This window comes from Xiphophorus hellerii, chromosome 11 (genome assembly GCF_003331165.1).
Source record: "Xiphophorus hellerii strain 12219 chromosome 11, Xiphophorus_hellerii-4.1, whole genome shotgun sequence".
NCBI classification, from domain to species: Eukaryota; Metazoa; Chordata; class Actinopteri; order Cyprinodontiformes; family Poeciliidae; genus Xiphophorus; species Xiphophorus hellerii.
The window spans coordinates 4918268-4938125 of NC_045682.1; the positions used below are offsets into that span (position 1 = coordinate 4918268).

General features: G+C 37.8%; 1 protein-coding gene across 1 annotated transcript in view; it reads left to right on the top strand.

Moving 5' to 3' along the window:
- vps37d (VPS37D subunit of ESCRT-I) overlaps positions 1-19858 on the top strand; it is a 48107-nt gene that overhangs the window by 21383 nt on the left and 6866 nt on the right. The window contains exon 3 of the mRNA XM_032577240.1: positions 14027-14109. Within this exon, the coding sequence (XP_032433131.1) occupies positions 14027-14109 (83 nt within the window). The remainder of the gene's footprint in view (positions 1-14026; positions 14110-19858) is intronic.

Here is a 19858-nt window from a genome sequence, read left to right on the forward strand (position 1 = left end):
TTATATATATAGTCAAATGTAGTTTAAATCTAATATTCTGAGTTCGAAATGCATTTTATTTCTGTTTAGTAGTGGCACCTATTGCTGTTTGTTGGGCGATATCCAATTACTGATCTTTAAAAAGCCTGACTTGTCGATTCTGATTGTGGCCAATACCACAATCGGAACAGCATCCCTACTGGTTAGTTTTGTTTCTTAGTCAGAATTGAGTTACTTTACCTTTAAGAGAGTGAATCAGACAGGAAGTGATGTTCATCTGGACTGGGAAGTAAAACCATAAATAAAGGAGCTAGAGCAGAGCGGTACGTCTCAATGTGTTAAAACTGACTCTCCTCTTAATTTTGTGGTTTGAAATCAGTAGAAAGTGTTAATATGAACATAAGAGAATAAAAAGATTTTTACACATTAATTTTTAAAATAAAATTACAAATTTAGTTGCATTTAATTTTGGTTCGGTTTAATTAATATTCAACAAGCTGAACAGAAAATTCACATCGTGCCATCACATATCAAGCAGATCAAATCGTATAACTTTTCTGCTTTGATTTTTACTCTGGTTTAAGGTGATTGGAGAGCGATCAAAATTTCACACAGCAGTCACCACATCCTTTCCTTTGAGGGAAACTATTTTCTGTATTAAGAAGCAAAAAGGTTGTTCTAAAAGCCTCATTTCCCCCCAAATCAACGCCTTCCTAACTGCCTCATATATTCTAACAAGATTGAAGGCTGTAGAGAAGCTTGGTGGCTGCTAGCTTTTTATTCAAATTCTTATTGCTTTAAAATCCCTTTTTTCAGTTTATATCCAGAAGGCTGTTTATGATTAAGGTGGAAGCATTTTTTTTTCTTCCTTTTAGCTAACAAAAAGCTGCTGTGGTTGAAGTCTTTTGAGACAATATATTTAGAGTAATCAGTGTTACTTGTAAATGTAATAGAATATTTAAACAAAAAGTTGGATGAATGTTTACTTGTTCTCTTCAGTGCAGTTTGTCATTTTCGCTGTGTCTGGTTTCTGTCACAAACTTAATGAAACTACATAAAACATTTAAACGTAGACAAGGACAAACCTGTGTAAGTGTTTGTAAGAAGCCTTAAAGTGCAGCAATGACCCTTTCGGGTGTGACAACAAAGATTATCAGTGATCATTATCAGCAACAGCAGAATGTCTAAACTTTAGACATGTTCATTTTACTTTAGACTCTAAAGTAAAATGAATTTTTATATTTTTTGCAGAGAAAATGTCACTCTGTAAAAAGGCGTTACTTTTGGTTGGTGGTGTTTTCCACTCAGCTGTGAAGCTGTTATCATATTTTGTTGCGCTGTGTGTTCGAAAGGCCATGAATGGGTCTGAAGTGCCGCAGGGCCATAATTCACAGCTAACATGATGGATGATTTTATTTATTTTTCTCTCTTTTTTTTTTTTTTTTTTTCCAAGCCTCCGAGATGTCCGTGTCCTTCAAGGCAGCTTTTTGTAAACTCTGAGCACCCAGCAGCCTCTGGCTCCCTGAGCTCCTTGCAACAATTCAGTACAGTTCAGTTAGCAGCCTTTCGGGTGGAAAGAATCGTGGTCATTATTATTGACTGATGGTATCTTCATGTTTGTGGCGTTTCCAGCTGCCGCTCCATCAACGAGCCTCATTGATATTCAGCAGCTTCTGACCGGAGACGATGTCACTGCCAGTTCAGCCGTGCAACGTGGAACTGTGTCGTGTTTAAAGGGCAGAAGAATTTCTGTTAGACGGGCGGCTCAGTGATATTACTGGTATTTTTGAACAACAGGGCAGTTAAATAACTGAGGAATTTCTTTCTTCATTTTTTTTTGGGTCAGTTTGCAATGTTTTCAATTAATTTAGCTCCAAAAATGTTGGTTAATTGGCATGTATAGCAAATTCTTTTCAAATTTCTTTGTTGACAAACAATGTGGATTGTAACAGGTCCACTTTATGCAGTTGGAATCCAGTTTGTCCAAATTCCACTGGAATCCCTTAATTTAAGATCGAGTTACATCCAGTCCTGTTCAATCCAAAATATAATTCAATAAAGTTTTACTGAGTTGATCTTTTCTGGTGTTTTCACACCTGATAGTCCGGTAGACTCGGTTCGATGGGAGACCAAAATTCCAATATTTGTTTCATTTCCAGATGGTGTGATTTGCTTTCAAGCTGCACTGAGTCAAACAAACCAAACCTTTGAGAAATCTGTTCCTCCTCTCGCCTGTGGTGGCGCTGCACCAAGAATCACATAAGGAAGTGACACAAAAACTTCTGAAGGAGACACTGAGTGCATGTTTTTTGGTTGTATTTACCCAGAATTCCCTGCGCTATACTCTGCTTCCTGCTTATGAAGCGATCTCCGGTTCGCTTGGCGTTCACATAGGTGTTCAAACCACACCAGAGTTCACATCAACCGAACCGACATCGAGGTTTGTAGAGGGACCAAAGTTCATATCAGAGTTTGATTACGTATTCACACGTCTCCAAACAAACCGCACTTTCTAGGCAAACGGCCTAGAGTTGGGTTAAAGTGGACTAAACATGGCTGATGTAAATATATACAGGGTTTCCCCCAGAAAACTTGTTAAGCCCCATGGTTGGGTGCCAGAGCAGTCATTCATTCAGCGGCCTGCCATGTTTTTGAGTTAAAAAATGTTTAAAGTTGACAGGAAATTTTAAAATATCACATCATTAGTATGTGTTATTGGAAGATTAATGCTTAAATACCCACTATAACCTCTTTAAAAAAATGCAAACATTTGAAAAAACTAAAATAAATAAGCAATTCTTTGCCTGTTGGGTGCCCAAGTAAAACCTGGTGGCCCGCCAGGCTTATAATACACTGTGGGAAACCCTGATATGTTAACTGATTGGTTAGTTTCTACCAAAACGGAAGATGAGCTGATTGTATCGAGATGTTGACTTTCATCTAAAGCAAGCAAGTGGCCATAGTGGGAGGGAATCTTCCAGCAGAAGCAGGTATGAGCGGACCTCTGCCTTAACCAGCTGGGGGTTCAGAGAACAAAAAGCAGACATGGAGAACAGAGAAGCACTGAGTCAGGAGTCGTTTCTGAGACAAAAAAAACTATTAAACTGACATTAAAGTAGCTGAAGCTCTATTAATGACTTCCTTCTAAGAAATGAGTAGTAGACTAAACTTAAAAAGCCCATTTTTGCTCATACTGATGACTCAAAGCACTTTTACACTAGACTCACATTCACCCAGGGGTACTCACAAGGCCCAGACACTCATGCACAGATGAGTGGGCAACTCTGTGTTAAAAATCCCGGGGAATCGACATCTGGTGTTAGGTCTCATTCAAGTTTTGTCATCTATGGAACAAATGAGAGGGAATTTAAGCATTTAAATTGTTGTATTACACACAAACCATAATCAGGTTTTCTTTATTATTTGCTCGTTTAATGAAAGCTAAAATAGCTAGTTCTACTCTAGATAGATTATATACTAGGGCAGGGACTTGAACACATTAAATTTGATAATTATTTACATAGATTTTAACGCAATCGCTTTGTATCTTGCATCCAGAACCTCAGTATTTGCACTTTTCTGGTACGCCATTAAATCTGACGCTCAAGTGACATCCGCTAGCAACAGCAACGGATGACAAGTCTGCTTCTTTTGGTCCCACTGGGGTTTAATTTTTGCTTCAAAAAATGATCAGACGGAACGCTGGAAAAGACTACTGTTGTGTTCAAGTTGTGCTAAAATTAGCTGGCATATTGGTGAATCTATTCAAGTCTAAAATAGCATCACAAAAAATAAACAGTAAATGTCTTTATTGTTGACCTCGTAGGTCTAAACATTCAATAATTTAGCAGCAAAAGGGTTTTTGAATTGGAAAATGTAAGTATAGTTAACTTAATTAATTACAGAGCCTGCAATTAACTTGATTAAAAATTTAACACGAGTCCCACCACTAATTAATACTAAATGTAATTAATGCAGAACTGTCAGTGATTTAGCTTGCATTAGTCAACATGGGGATATTTGTTTCCACTGCTGCCTCAGTCCGTGTAAATAAAGAAGCTGCTCTTTCTTCACAATGTTAAATCTCTGCAGCCGAATGCCGATCAATCTTTGCGCTGAGATATAAGCAGCCCTGCATTGGAGCGTGCTGTTATTATGCAAAACCGATATGCTGTGTTTATCTGCACTAAATCAAATGGAAATTGCAGCAGGCTGCTACGCAGTAACTGCTAAAAACATGCCTCCACATATTGCAGGAGTTGGAGCTTAAGGCGTTCTGCTATTTACAGTATATATCAGGTTCCTTGCTCTGAGTCATGTGAAGCCTTGTAGTGCCAGCTGAGGAGAAAAATGATCTTAAGAAATCCATCTTTTGAGCTCGTAATACTAGATCTCAGGATTTCAATCAGTGTGCAAAGACGATTTTGTAAACAGACATCTCCTGTTAAAGAAAAATATGTTTTGTTTTTTCACTTCTAAACGTCTTGGTAGACACAGGCTGAAGCCAAGGACAAAAGACAAATTATCTAACAGTGCCATTGAAAATACAACCCTGATTCCTTATCATGCATTTTCAGAATATTGGGGCATTGATTTATATCATCGTTACAGCATAGTTAAACTGCTGTAAAACATAAGACTGGAGAAAAACGGCTCCAGCTCTGATCCTGACTCGCCTATCCTCCCAAAATCCTTTGGTCTGTAATGCAGTTCAGTGGTTTCTCATTAGAGCTCTTATTAGAAAACCTACACAGTACGAAAGAATTTAGCTAAGCTAAGGAAATTATAATAAGAATAGTTACTTTGGGACAATTTAGTTACACAGAAAATATTCCTTGGTTGTTTGGAAGCGAGTTTTACCATGAAAATCCACAGCACTGACCGCAAAGTCAAGAAATCCTTCTCGTAAAATGACGTTATTATGAACATATACATATGTTTTAATTCTTACCTGTGAAAGTTAAAACCAATAGATCCAGTTTGTCTTGTAAATCGGTTGAATCAAGTTCACTCATCATGAATTGGAGAGCCCTGATGATCACTCCACCGCCACGTTCAAAATGGTGGCGACATAGGAGTCAGCGTTCAATGAGGCGTCTCCGTATTCATGTCTATGGTTTCAATGGTTTGACAGTGCAGTGAGAAAGAGAACCACAGCGGCTGAAAATGTAACAAGTGTTGCATTTTGGTCCCCAATCAAACAGGGTCCGTCGGAATATCGAGTGTGAAAACGCCCTATAAAAATTAAGCCCAGAACATTTTAAACAGTATTTAGTCTCCATTATCCCTAAAATAAAGCCATTATTTTGTCTGACTCAGCAAAAAAGCCGTTACTATTGGTGTGGTTTTATTTTAAAGCTGCAGGCTGTGAAAACCAAAGGAGCTAGATTTAAGGAGGTATTGACTGTGGTTTGGCTGTGGAAGTGGATGGGACAGGAATCCTTTCAGACATCCAAAGTGTCCGGCTTGTATTGCTAAAGTAGTGATGTTTAGGAAAATACACGCAGAATACATTCATCTCCTTATAGACTGACTTAATTTACGAAGGTTGTACTTAGGTCCAGCTTTAAGAAAACCTCCAAATGCTTTTTCCTTTGTTGCAGGTTGTAAATCCAAAACCAAGACATTTAACTTAGGTTTTTGGGTTTTTTTTCAAAATCCACGCACATCACAAGAGTATTTAACTTTTTATATCGCAGAAAGACTGTGGAGGTTTCCGAGGGTCTGTTAATATGTTAGCATCAGCTGTTTCCTGGGAGCTTTCTGCTCCTGCTTTGCAGCATCCACGCTAGCTGTCACATCAATCAGTGCTGCTGCGGCTCCAGCCCTATGAGGACACGCTGCCTGTTTTGACTCCACTTCATCTCAAATCAGTGTAGACGACTTCACTGCTGACTCCAAACCTGCCTGAACGCAACATCTGGGACTTGAGGGCCGGTGGTTCCTGACAGGGGATCAGATTGTTTTGCTGTGGCTCTAAAACTTCTAATGACTGTCGGCTTGAAGCAAGAGCTCTGCAATGTGAGACTATGACCAAAGCTACAACATATTTATTAATGAATATTTCATTATACAGGTGTGACTTAATCCAATTAATCGTGATGAATCAATTATTGACATAGTCGTCAACTAATTTAGTCATCAATTAATTGACTGGAGTATACAGATTTAAAAAATTCTCTTTGCTGAAATATATTCAGAGCAGTAATAAAGCCAAAACTGTACAAAAATATATTTCCATTTTAACCCAGAACTCAAGTGGTAAAAATCTATCTAAATTAAAATCTATCTAATTTTATTCAAAAAATAAACACTAGATCAGTCCTAAAATGCATTAATGCAGGGTCATGCAGTAAAGGCTTTTTTTCACATGTTGATGTTAGAAGTGTTTCTTAGCTGCAGATGGATCCTTTGCTACAAATGTATTTTTTTAAAATTGTTTATTTGATACAGACACAAAAAACATTTCAAAACCTCACCACCAATATCTGCATCACTGCTACATTACTGCATTTTAGGCAGTAAAATGTCTATTATTAAAAACGCAACTGAATTATTTCGTTATTTGCATATTTGGTGTATTTTTAACATTGCATAAAATAAGCTTAAGTGGTTAAATGAAAAATCTACAGGATGCGCCCTTTTCTTGAATTTTTTGCTGATTTTCAATTTTCCTTATGCATCTGTGAGAACTGACCGGCTCTGCTTTAAATCAGAATGAAATTGAGTTGGGAAAATCTACCTTTTTATATTAAGGCGAATTTTTACAGCAATAACAAACAATGTTACACCTAAGATCGTTACAAGAAGCTTCGGTATAAAAGAAATGTTGAAAGATAATGGGCAGGTATTTTACCTAGATTTGAATCGTTCCTGGCAAATTATTTCAGTATCTGCATGTATTCATGTATTGCAGTATTTGCTAAACTCTAAATGATTCTGCATATTTAAATATTTTTCTTTCGGCTTCAAAAGCGATTTCCAAGTCTGGTTTTTCAGAAATGATGACAATCTCACAGCTTTAAAGAACCAAAGTGTTTTTAATCTGACAAATCTACAGACAGATAAAAACCTGAAATGTAAATAAATCTCTGTGAAGCAGTTAAACAAAGTTGCCTTTTCAAACATTTCCAGGCCACATAACCTCAGGCAAGTCATTCCGGATCTATGAGCCGTGACTTTAAAGACTTTCTTATCTGGGAGTCTGGAAAGAAATAATCAGATTGAAAAACCAATAAGTTCACACAGATGAATGAAATGTGGTTTGTTTGTTTCTCCTAAACCTCCGGAGACTGAGCGTGAAATCCGCTTTAAACAACATGGAGATGCTGGAAGACACAACGGTAGAGCTTTTCTTCACCCTGTGTGCTTCTTCCTTTACAGTCGTTCTAATTTTAATAAGAAATCAATTAGAATGTCATTTTTAGCCCAAACAATTGTTTAGCATTTCAGTGTAGCTACTGTGTGAATGCACTAAAACATACATTTTTAATGTAAGTAAATGTTTCGACTTGCATGACTTAGCTTCAGATTTGAGTTTTAAAATCAAAGATCATAAATAATAAAACATTAAATAACATGTTAGATAAACGAAAACAATGAAAAGAAGCTTGGGTTGCTTATTGCTTTGAGTTGTGAAGTTTTATGTTTAAGTGAGTAAATCTGGTCGGGTTTGTGTCTGCCTGTACTGTTGTTGGGTTTTATCAAGTTTCCCCTCCAGGTTTTCCTTCTTTTTGTGCTGGAGTTTGTTCATTTGCAAATATAAGTTTGTTTATATATACTGTATGTTTATAAATGTATTTTCCATTCATTTGGGAGAAGGAATCGTTAACTGCTTTTAAATAACAAATGTGTGCACAACTGTTGATATTCTGCTGTCGAAAAATCACAACTTCTCAATTGCGGTGTTTTGTGTAAAAAGGCAGCATCGTGTGAAATCAACTTTTTGAGCATTACATCATGTTATAATGTTATTCTCTCATCAAAAGCATACCTGAAGTGTTGCCTTGATTCTTTCATGCATGTTTGAGAAATCATTTAATCTCCTTGGCAACCAGTCAGCCGTGCAAAACCTCTGGGTGAGCCTAACTCCGCCTTTGAGATGGAGCTCCGTCTCAGACCTGTAGTTTCCAAGCTTTTGAGCTCCTCCAGACTATCCAGCACCAATTAGCAAATAGCTGGTGGAAGTGTGCGTCACCTGAGCTCATTATCAGAGCTGCTTCTCAGTGCAACGCTGGTAGAAATGTTGTTAAAGGGTTAATAGAGGTGTGCTGTTGCGATAACTTCTTGAAGGCATAGTTTCAGAAAGAGCAGGAGTTTTTAAAGTGACATAGGCCCAATTTCAAGACATTAAATCAAGAAGTAATTTTTTAAGGCATATTTCATATACAGTACAGACCAAAAGTTTGGACACAACTGTGTGTCCAAACAGTTGTGTCCAAACTTTTGGTCTGTACTGTATATAGCATATTTATAACAACTGAAGGTAGCATAGTTCCTTGATTGTGTTATAAAATGGCATTATGTGCCTGGAAAAGACATAATTCTCTGATCACTTGTTTATTTTCTCTATCATGTGGTTTTGACACTATCTGTAAAACCTTGGTGTATTGTCACATCTGTAGCCACTAGACATTTATATGTAATTTCCCTGTCAGCAAATGGATTCAGCTCTTTAATATTCATGTGAAGTAAGCTTTTGTCAAATAATGTGACGGTTTACAGAGAAACCTTTTGTTCTTGTATGTCTTTCTTCTTCCTGAAGCCTCCGTAGATGCCATGATGGCAGTTTCACAAGGTTTCAGTTTACTAAAAATGTTTCAAAGTGTCCCAGGAGACAAATCCTGCGTGTTAGTTTTATGGCTCTTTTGTGAAATGAGCAGAAAGTCTCCGTAGAGCGGCAGGGCGACGACTCCATTGTCTCATATCAGCACCCAGACAAAATGTTTGACTCCAGCACTGACACCATTCACTTGTTAAGTGAAATTTGTGCTGCACTCGGTAGCCCAGAGGTCCACTTCCCTCATCTGCTCCCAAAATATAGGTCGAGTACAGCTGCTGTAGGACGACTTGTTTTCTCGGATGTCGCCTCTCATTACGTCCCCATCGTCCCCCTCTCCAGGGTCTGCAGGGTTGGGCCGGGAATGAGGCCCTTCCTCCAACGCAGGCGTGTCGCACTCATTTTCATTTTGGACCATATCTACGCCTGTCGCAATAAGCAATTAATTAATTAATCGCATAAATTAAAATGAGCTTGATAATTTCCATTTGCATGATTGTTTTGTTTTTCTCATTTCTCTCTTTTTTTCCTATCAAAGACTGGATGATAAAAGTCTCCAGTCTGGTGCTTTGGACTCAACTAACAGCTTTTTTGATGGACAATTTTGTTTAGAGACTTCATAATTCATTTTATTTGTTGCTTCTGCTGTTTTGTTTATTTCTTTACTTATTTATTGATAGTCTATTCGATATGTAGAATATTTTCACTGGACACTGATCCAGAACTGCACAGCATTCTGGGATATGTAGACTTTAGCCGCTCAAACTCTCACGGCCAGCTAAGCTCACCAGCTGGGTGGCTTCAACTAACTAACTCACTCTTTGGTTACCTAGCAACTCACTCTTGTTGCCTAGCAACAATCTGTTGAGTAAATTGGGCAGCAGCAGTTTCAGGTTTGTCTACTTTGCCTCGTAACTGTTTAAAAATAAAAACAATTATGTGAAAACCGTGGTTAAAACAGGAACGGTTATGCCACCAGTTTAGCAGTATTTCAGATATTTAAAACAAAAAAACACTAATCAATAAATACTGATATTGACAATTATTGATATAGTAGGCCAGCCCCACTATATATTAAGCGCGAAAAATGTCACTGTGGCAAAAAAATGGGAGGGACTGATTGATGTAATTTGAGACTATAAGCACTACTTTGATTTGACTGATAAAATAATATTTAAGAAACAACTGTTATTTTGTTCTATTTGTACGTTTCTCTAGAGTCTAGAGGGCCACATAAAAAGCTATGGGCGGGCTGGATTTGGCCCCCGGACCTCGAGTTTGACACACGTCTCTTTACTCGTAGGGCTGTAATTCGTTATGTGACAGAGCAGAGCGTGCCGTTTGTTCAGTCTAAAACCTTTTTAAAGCTCATTTATCTCCCCTGAAGACTCGGGGAAATGATCCGACTGTCGAGGATGAGATTCAGAGATGACATCTTATTGAAAACGGATTGCCAGCATGCATTACTGCGCTCTGTCTGGATGGTGGAGATTTCCCTGAGGGGATCGGAGTTATTAGAGTCATTACTGTGACCTTTATTTGCCCCGCGGTCTCCACTGAACTCGGCGTGACTCGTCGGCTGTCACATCGTCTCTTCGAGGGACAAGACACACTTTGCAGTCAGACGGGTCAAGCCTGTTCAGAGTGATTACCGACCGCGATCCACGGGAGGTGGAGGCACGCTGCGAGTGTGACAGGAAGCTGCCCTGCAAACATATTCATCAGACAGGCTGTGGCCTTTTATTCTCCCATCTGATGGACTAAAGTTCCAACTGCAGCTGTAGGAATGAGACTTTATTTTTAGTTTTAGGGTAAACGTGAAAATGTTCAACTGCCAGAGCTTGGAAATAAATTCTGGAGCAGAATCTCATTTAAATGAGAAAACTTTCTTTTAATGAGATTAAAACACTCACTATCGAGATTTGTCTCATTAAAACCAAAATATTTTTTAAACAAAGGTCGTAATAGTAAAGCCACAACAGCTCTTGGGATTTTTAGATGTCGTCTAGAACAGTGGTCCCCAACCTTTTCAGTACTGCGGACCGGTCGAGACTTTGCATATTTGCTGCGGACCGGGGGTGGTGGTGGTGGTTTGCGTCGAGACGACCAACACCGATGCTGTTGCTGCTGTTTCTAACTCATTCTGCTGCTTGTGGGCTCAATGTTGGCACACAAGACGTAACCCACAGAATCCGGTTAAAGGATTTTCAAAATAAAAGATCTTCCAGACTCGACACATAAAACGGAAGTATTTAATTATTTCTTGCGCGGCCCGGTACCAATTGGTCCACGGACCGGTACCGGTCTGCGGCCCGGGGGTTGGGGCCCACTGGTCTAGAAGAAGAAAGTCTTTTGTTATAATGAAATCTAAAACTTTTTTTTTTAACTACAGTTTCTTGATTTGCATCTTATTATCATGACAAACTTTACATTACAGAACTTGTTTTAATGACATGCAAAGAGTTAAATTTAACAAGTAAATTTCTTGTTAAAATAAGCTTGTTTTGCATTTTATTATGAGAAACATTCTCGATTTAAGGAGATTTATATCATTAAAACATTTCTTGTAAAAACGAAGATATTATTCTTTCCTTCCCTTTCTTATTTTGTTCCTTGTATCCTTCCTTTTCTTCCTTCCTTTTTATCCAACATCATTTGTCGTGTCTTTACATTCTTCTGAATGTTTTCCCTCTTTCCTCTTTTTGTCCTTCCTTCTTTTCTAAATTGTCTTTCATTATTTCCTTTCATGCTTTCTTTGGTTCCTACTTCTTTTCAAGCATGTTAAGATCATTGTGATACAAAACAAAATGTGTCTTTGCCATTCCTTGTTCATGTGTGTTATTTTATACTGCTATCATGTTCGAAATAAATACATAAATAAAATATAAATTCCTTAAATGTCTTTCTTTTCCTTCCCTCTTTCCTTCTATCCTGCCTCATTTCTTGTCATATTTCTTTACTTTCTATGGAATGTCTTCCCTATTTCCTCATTTATGCCCTTCCTTATTTCCTTTCTTTTGTCCTTCCTATCTTGTGTCCTTTATTCTTTCTTCTTTCATTCCTTCCTTGTGCCCTTCCTGCCTTTCCTTCAATCCTATCTAATTTATTTTCAAATCTTACTTTCTATTGCATGTCTTCCCTCTGTCTTTCTTCATTTCCTTCCTTGCGTCCTTCCTTGGTTTCCTGCTCTTTCTAATTTTCCAGGCTACAGATGTAAAGTTTGCAGAAATGTCTGCTCTAAATTATTATATTTCCAACTCTGTTCTAAAGGGTAGTAAAGATCTGAGAACGGGAGAAGTTTAAAATCTTGATTTTAGTGATTCCTTTTCTTTCGTCCCTCTTTACCTTACAGTATTTAGTTTAGCAGCCGTCAACCTGTTCATCCTTTTCCTCTAACATCTGCGTGTGAAGCTCAAACGGTTTCTGTTTAAAGTAATTCCTCTGCTTGTTTGCTCCCTGCTGAGATCTTTGAGCGTTTCGCTGAAAGCAGGTCAGTCCAGGTCCGGGGGGAACCCGTCCGTTTTCATCTGCCAGCACACTTTCCGGTCCGGTTTATTGGATCCGCTTTGACCCTCTGTGTTCACACCGCTCATGTTTTAAATGGGTCATTCTAATTACCAGTTTCCGAGTCAACACATTTATATAAAGGAGGTTTTTATCGAAGCTAACTCTCGGTTCCTCCGGTCCACCTACGGTTCTGTGGTTCCGGATGATTTCACCCAGACGGTTTATCATCTCACTGCCAAGCTCTGTAATCCCCAGAAATGCTAAACATGCTAATCTTTTCCACGTCTGCCTTCCAAACCACAAGACGTAAACAAATTATCACACATTCACTCACCTTCGGTTCTCTCAGCCGGATTAGTCATTTAGTCCGTAAAGTTCTGACTTGTGTGCAGGAGAAGCTACTTTAGATCTTAGTGCAGCGAGCCGGGTGGTCTTTGAGGGGGAAAACCTCATAGATGTGCATGTTTGATTTATTTATTTAGGTTCACAGGGATAATTAAAGTTAAATCGCTTTGCTTAAAGAGCCAAATCATACTAGGAATAGTTTTAATCAAGTTAACTGCAGGGTCTGTAATTAGTTTATCACATTTTAATCAACAAAATAAGAAGGATAGGGTGCTTGAAATCCTTGAATTTAAATTAGGCGTTTTCAAGGTTCATTTCTGTATAAAGTTCTTGAAAGTGATTGATATTCAAACTGCATAGTTTGATAATAGGGTCAATCTATCATTTGATTAAAAGCTTAAATTTGGAAACGTTATTTACAGTAGAAACCTGATATTTTCAGACACATTTTTTTCTCGCTCTCTGAAGTTAAAGCAGACTAAACTTTTCTCATTTTGGTTTAGTTTGACCACAATTATTTCTATTTGCAAATGCCAGAAAGCTTAAAACATTACTTAGAGATTTTTTTTTGTAGCTTTCTCTCATGTTTATGCAAATATGTATATGCCATATTATGTGCAGAACTTTGCAACATTTGTTTAAAAGAAAGTGCTCTACAAATAAAGTATTATTACTACCTGCCTTTGTATTTATAAATATTTTTCTTTAAACAAACAATGTGTAAAGTAATAGATATAACAGAAAGGCAGCAGGATCAGATAAGTTTATACTTCTGCCTGCCTCCTTTTCAAACAAATAGTTATCTAAATATATGTATATCATTTTATTTGAACTGTGTGTGTAAATATGCCTGAAAAAGCTAAACTTCTCTTGCAGTTTGGTGAGGAGTCAGACTCACAGCTCCGCTTTTTTGTTGAAATCCTTTGATACAAAGAGGAACTACATCCCTCATGTATTTGTTTAAGGCTCTCCCTCTTTCTTATTGTATTGACAAGGCCGTGAATAATTCAAACCTGTTACATAACGGTGTGACGGCGCGTGTGTGTGTGGGGGTGTAGGGGCGTGTGGGCGTGTGTGTTGGCGTTCTCAGAAATATGTTAAAAATTATGTAATTAGGTTTGGATTTGTGTTTCTTACATTGGAGTAAATACAAGTGAACTAAAGTGACGAGGAAAGACAAGACTTTAACCGGTTTAAGTAAAAGCCTCATAAACGGTGATTCGCTGTTTTTTCCCACGTTTTTTGAGGCCATAAACTGCCCACCGCCTCACCAGTGCATACCAGGAAGGTTCTCTGTGATCTGGAAAATAATTCTCTACGCTGCGGTTTGTTGGTTTCTGGATTTCTCCTCCAGCCTTTGGTGAAGTCATACTTGATGGCTCCGCATGCATCAGTGATGTCTCCCTGTCGTTACAGAGGCTCGCGGGCCGAGGCGCAGCCTGCAGACGGCGCAGAACCTCCTGCAAGAGGAGGTGGCACGTGCTGAAGAACACTCCGAGGTAAGAACAACGCAGCTCTGCCTTTTCTCTAAAATTCCTCCTGGAAATTCAACGCAGAGCTTCACTACTCTGGCAGCAGTGTTGCTGGGGGCTTTTATTTTGAAATAAATAAATAAATCTGCAGGCTGGCTCTGAGCAAGCCCACCCACTTCAATGCAATCTGCTGTGTGAAGCCGCTAGGCATGCTATACATACACCCAGCCTACGTCAGCAGCAGCAGCCAGTGGACTGTTAACATCCTGTTTGCTCCCCTTAAGGCTTCATCTATTGACAAACAATACGATGCTTCTCTAACTAAAACTAAATAAGCCACAGAGTTTAATCTGAACCAGATGGTCTGAATTTGGTGTATGAAGCTGCTGTCAATAAAAAATGCTTCACAGTCTTTGTGTTTTTAAACATATTCAATGCAGATTTGGGTGAAAATTTCCGACTTTGTCTTTGTGTGACTGAAGAGAAAAATGAGAGCAAATTGGGTTTTATTTAGGGCTGCAACTACCAATTATTTTATTAATTGATAATTCTGACGATTATTCTGATTTGAAAAAGGCATGTTCTGCACATTTTTCAGTCAACCACTTAAATATTTTTATATAATATTAAAAATACACTAAAATGCAAATAAACAAATTAGTTATTTTCACATAAGAAAATAAACATTTTACTGCCTAAAATGCAACAACATGGTATTCCTGTAGAGAACCCTTGATCTAGGGATGCACTGACTTAAGAAAAGAAAAAGGGCCAATAATGATATCCGATATTAATGCTGTTGTGGCCAACAACCAATATTTCCTGATATTATTTATCTTTTGTACATTTCTTTAGTCTTTTAACTACTTGGTTAGTTAACTACTTAGTTCAATAGTTTTTCATAAAAAAATCATTGAAACTCTTAATATTTCCATTTAAATAAATATATTGTGTGTATATATATATATATATATATATATATATATAGGTATATACAGTACATATACAGTATATAGATAGATATACACTGTATATGTATATACAGTATGTATATATATATATATATATATATATATTCTAAGCTTTAGCAATCAGTGATTTCCCGCGTCAGTGGTGGTCAGTATTAATATGAGTTTAGTTTAAGTAGCACCAATTCAAAGCAAATGTCATCCAAACAAGTCATTTCAGTTCAATCACACATACATTCCAATTGTTAGTCTTTTTTAAGGTTCAGTTTTAAATCCAATTATATGAAAATCTGGCACTATAAAAACTAAAAGCTTAAAGCGGTTGAACTGTTACAACCATATAATTTTGGAAACAATGAATTCAACAAATTAAAGAGGTTTAATAAGTAATAAAAAAGCTGAGCTAGATTTTGAGCTCAATGTTTATTTTTTACCAGCTTGAGGTTAGCAACGTCACTGTTGCTAGGCGACAGTAGGGGCAGGAATAAATCTGAAGGCTGGACCTCGTTTCTGGTCCTTCAAAGAATGTGTCTGAATTTGGACGCACCCCTACCCACTCCACAAAAAGGGAAAAACAAAAGAACATGATCTTCATAAGCCATGAAGTAGCTAAAAGAAAGCAGCTTCTCATCCATATTTATAGTCACAATAATATTCATAATGTTTAAACCTTAAAAATTGAGTTTATTTGTTGTCAGAACATCAATATTGCAGAGCAGGGAATGAAAATCAGTCAGTATTTGTTGGTTCAGTTTCCCTTTGTGTCAGACAATAAGCTGAGCTGCTTTGAAGCTTAAGTCTGAAATAGAAATCTGCTGCTTCATGATTAAAACATCTGAAGACCTGAGAGCAAAAGAAGCCTGATCCTGAGAACTCGCTGGTGTGTTTCTGAAATAGTTTTACCAGGCGACATTGATGCTTTCACAGGTGTCTAAAAAAATACAAACAGCTGGGAGTTAAAGCTGCCACAGGGCTGCCTGCAGGCCTCCCGTCACTGAGCCACGCTGATTCTCCTTCATGCATGCACCGACACGACCGGGGTGAGCTCACAACACAAGCAGCTGTAGATTCAGACCTGGTGTCTCCAAGTCTGTGCAGTAAATGATTCAAACTGTAAACCCCAGATTACTGTGTTTTTAAATGAAGTTTGGATCGATGACTGAAAGGCTGCTGCACATTAATGTCACAGTTAGTCGCAAAGTCACAACTTTGGAGTTCAGCTGGATATAAAACATCAATAAGTAACAGTTTATTATATATGTTCTAAAAGTTCTCAATGTTGACAGCATAATTGATCGACAAAATAAAAAGTTGGATACTTTATGCACAAAATGTCTTCGATTTAATCTTTGTGATTAGAATTAGGGCTAAAACAATCAATCGTAATGGATCAATTATTGAAATAATCATCAACTAATTTAGTTATTCATTAATTAATTGGAGTATGCTGACTCAAAAAAGGTCAGTTGCTGAAAGAATCACCAATAGTAATTAAGCCCAAACTGTTCAACACGAAAAGCATTTTGCACTTAAAATGATAAAAATGTCTTTGTCTGTAAATATTTTCTATCCAAAACTCCTCAAGTGGCAGTTTCAGATTCATCTGGTTCAAATTCTATAAAAAATAAATCTTTATTAAACACCTTTTGCTATCTAATTATTAATCTGATTTAATCCAACTCCTGTCTGTTTGTCTGGAAAGTCTGATTCATTTGGGGAGATGTGAATGCGGAGTCAAACTCAAACTCTGGAACATTTACAAACTTTGGCCTCGACTCGGTTGAAATGAACTCCAGTGAGCAGGGCATTCTGGGTAAATACAACCAAAGCAAAAACACTAGTCTAGCGCTTGTTGGGTGAAATGGTTTAGTCTTTTACTAAAGACAAAAAAGAAATTGTACACTGGCTAAAATCCGATGCCATTTTTATTCACATTTGGTTTTGTGTTGTTCCTCCAGTGGTTCTTGTTGCAGCGCCCCCACAGGTGAGGAGGAAAACAGGTTTCTGAAAGGGTTTGGTTTGTTCGACAGTGCAGTATGAAAAAGAACCACAGCAGCTGAAAATGTAACAAATCAGGTGTGGACAGCTCTTCCTTGGTTCAGGGCTGTAATAAAAACATAACACCTTGGTTTGGGTTTTGCTCTTAAATTGAGATCTTTGTGGATAAGATTTGAATAAGATCTGATAAGAACATTATTTTATTTTTTACATTTTTTTTCTCCGAAGAGTTTTTGTGGCGCTAGTGGCTCGTATTTTTTCCACAGTAGGCAGACAGGAAGGAGGGTGAGGAGAGGGGGGAAGACATGCGTCAAAGGTCATCGGGACCGGGAGTCGAACCCGCGACTTCCGCGTCGAGGACTAAGGCCTCCAAACGTGGGGCGTGCTAACCCCCTGCGCCACCACAGCACGCCCGATAAGAACATTATTAATCTTAAGTTATTAAAAAAGACTCAAAATGAATGGTTTTACTTTGAACAATTTCTGGTTTTTGGAGCGGAAATCGGATTTAGTCAAGTCCCTCAGCCTCAAATCAAACCTAAACAAAGTAGCTTATGACTCACATGTAACGTCGTCTGTTCCTTTTTAATTAAAGAACCAAATGCAAGTCTGTTGGCGTTGCTGAAATACCCACAATCCTCTGCTGGCCACCATGTTGCAGAGCTTATTTACAGAAGAAATCTGCCGCAGCTGTTGCAGACATGCATTGATCCACAGAGCCTGCCACCCCCACTTCACATGGCTGCGATCAATAGTTTCATGACTGACTCATCAAACGAGCCGCTCACTGATTGATTAAGCAGCAGCAGCATTCAGAAAGCCTCTGCATGGTTATAACAGTAAATATCTGACACAAGGCGGCTGCTTTAATTCCCATTTTTTATCTTATTAATCACAAGTTTTAAGAAGAGATGGTTTATGATTATTGCATGGAACAGATGAAAGGCTCTCTCCTCTGTGTTTAATCAGAGCTTCAGAGTTAGTGTTCCTGAATCAATACAATCAGGCCTCTCCGCTGTCTCACTATCAGCTTGAATCTAAATCGTCTCAGATTGAGACCTTAGAGGGCAAAAAGATTTAAGTTTTCATGGTTGACGGCTATCCTTACAGCCTTTCCGAGTCATTTTATGGTGAAGAAGATCTGGGGCTTTGTGAAATCGGGTCCAGACAGTTAAGGTTTCGGGCCAAAAAACCCCTTCTTCTGTTGCCCTGAGTCTCAGGTACCAACATGAACAAACAAATCTGATGGAGGAGTCGAGAACTTGATGTATTCTTCCATCATCCTATAAATCAAATCTGTCAGCCTGTAGGTCGTCTGAGAGTTGGTTTGTTTTTTAATGAGGTGAAGTGAGGAAACACAGCTGAAGGGTTTGGGGTGTTTTTTTTTAACTGTTCCTGGGAAATATTTTGTCAAATCTTTGTTTCCTGTCAGACTCACACAAACATCAAAACACATGAAAACAGGTTATATATAATTCATCTCAGAGTGTTGTTGATGTTGTGGCCGTCTAAACCATAAATAAATGGTGAAATAGTGAAAAAAAGATTTTTCACTTTACAACCACAAACTGTTTCACTGGGACTTTGTGTAATAGACATAAAATTAAGTCCATCGATTTTGCCATTTTGGATTTTTTTATTCTTCCATTTGGGGTTCTACTGCTTCTAAAAACAGCTCATCGACAGGCATTGTGCCATTACCTAGCAACCCCAATGCATCCTGCAGCCTGTTTGGTCTGATGGTTTTACTGCTGTATGCATGCACTATACAATGGCTGCGGGAAAAGACAAGTGTTTTGTTTTTGACTTATCATCCAGAAACCACTTGCTGAATTCTTGTTGGTTGTGCAGGAGACTCTACTGATGCTTTTCAAAGATGTACGGTTATATATGTAAGTCTGCATTTGTTTGCAGCCATTTTCACCTGCGAGTGTAAACGGTGTGTTGGCATGTCCAGCAGCAGGTTATGTTAATTTAAAGTGACAGAGGCCCTAAAATAGCTCATTCTGAAAGTAGTTCAAAATAGGCAGGACTGATCAGACTAAAATCTCATTATCCAAGATTGATTTCGTGCAAAAAATGTAATGAACATGTTTCATTACGTTTTTGAATGTAATGAATCAAACATGAGCAATAGGATTGCTCTATTTCTACAGCCAATAGAGCAATCCTAATCTCTTCAAAGAAGTGTAATGGGTCACCTTTAAAGATGTTTGTCTGATTCTGGGTTGAGTAAATAAACTAATAAACAATGGAGTGTTGTTTTTTTTTATGAAGCATAACAGTTCAACCTTCAGACATCTTCTCAAAATCATTTTTGATTTTCTGCTCAGATAATTTCACCTGAAATAAAACCCAGATGATGATTAAACTCTCCATGTTTTCTACTGGGTCAGAACTCAACATCTGCCTCCTGTATTTATATCTGGTTTTCCTGCTCCGGACTCATCTGTCGAATAAACAGACAAAACCTTCTGACTTGGTTTGTAGTGACAAGGTTCGGTTTGCTTTGTTTTTTCTGTATGGAAAAAAACCAAACCACCAATAAAATTTACAAGTTAAACTCTTAACTCCAGATTTTGGGGCCAGAGTCAGGAATATTTTACAGGTTTTTCTGGAATCTGGATTAGATATAATTATCTGCTGTTCAAAGCCTAAAATACTTCAATCAAACCTCAACTGAACAATTCAAAACTGAATTGCCACAACAGTGTTTGATATTTTTAATTTTACGATTGGTATTTTAACTATTAATGTGAGCAACAATCATGAAAAAGACTAAAAAAAAACACAGACTTTTAAAAACTTTA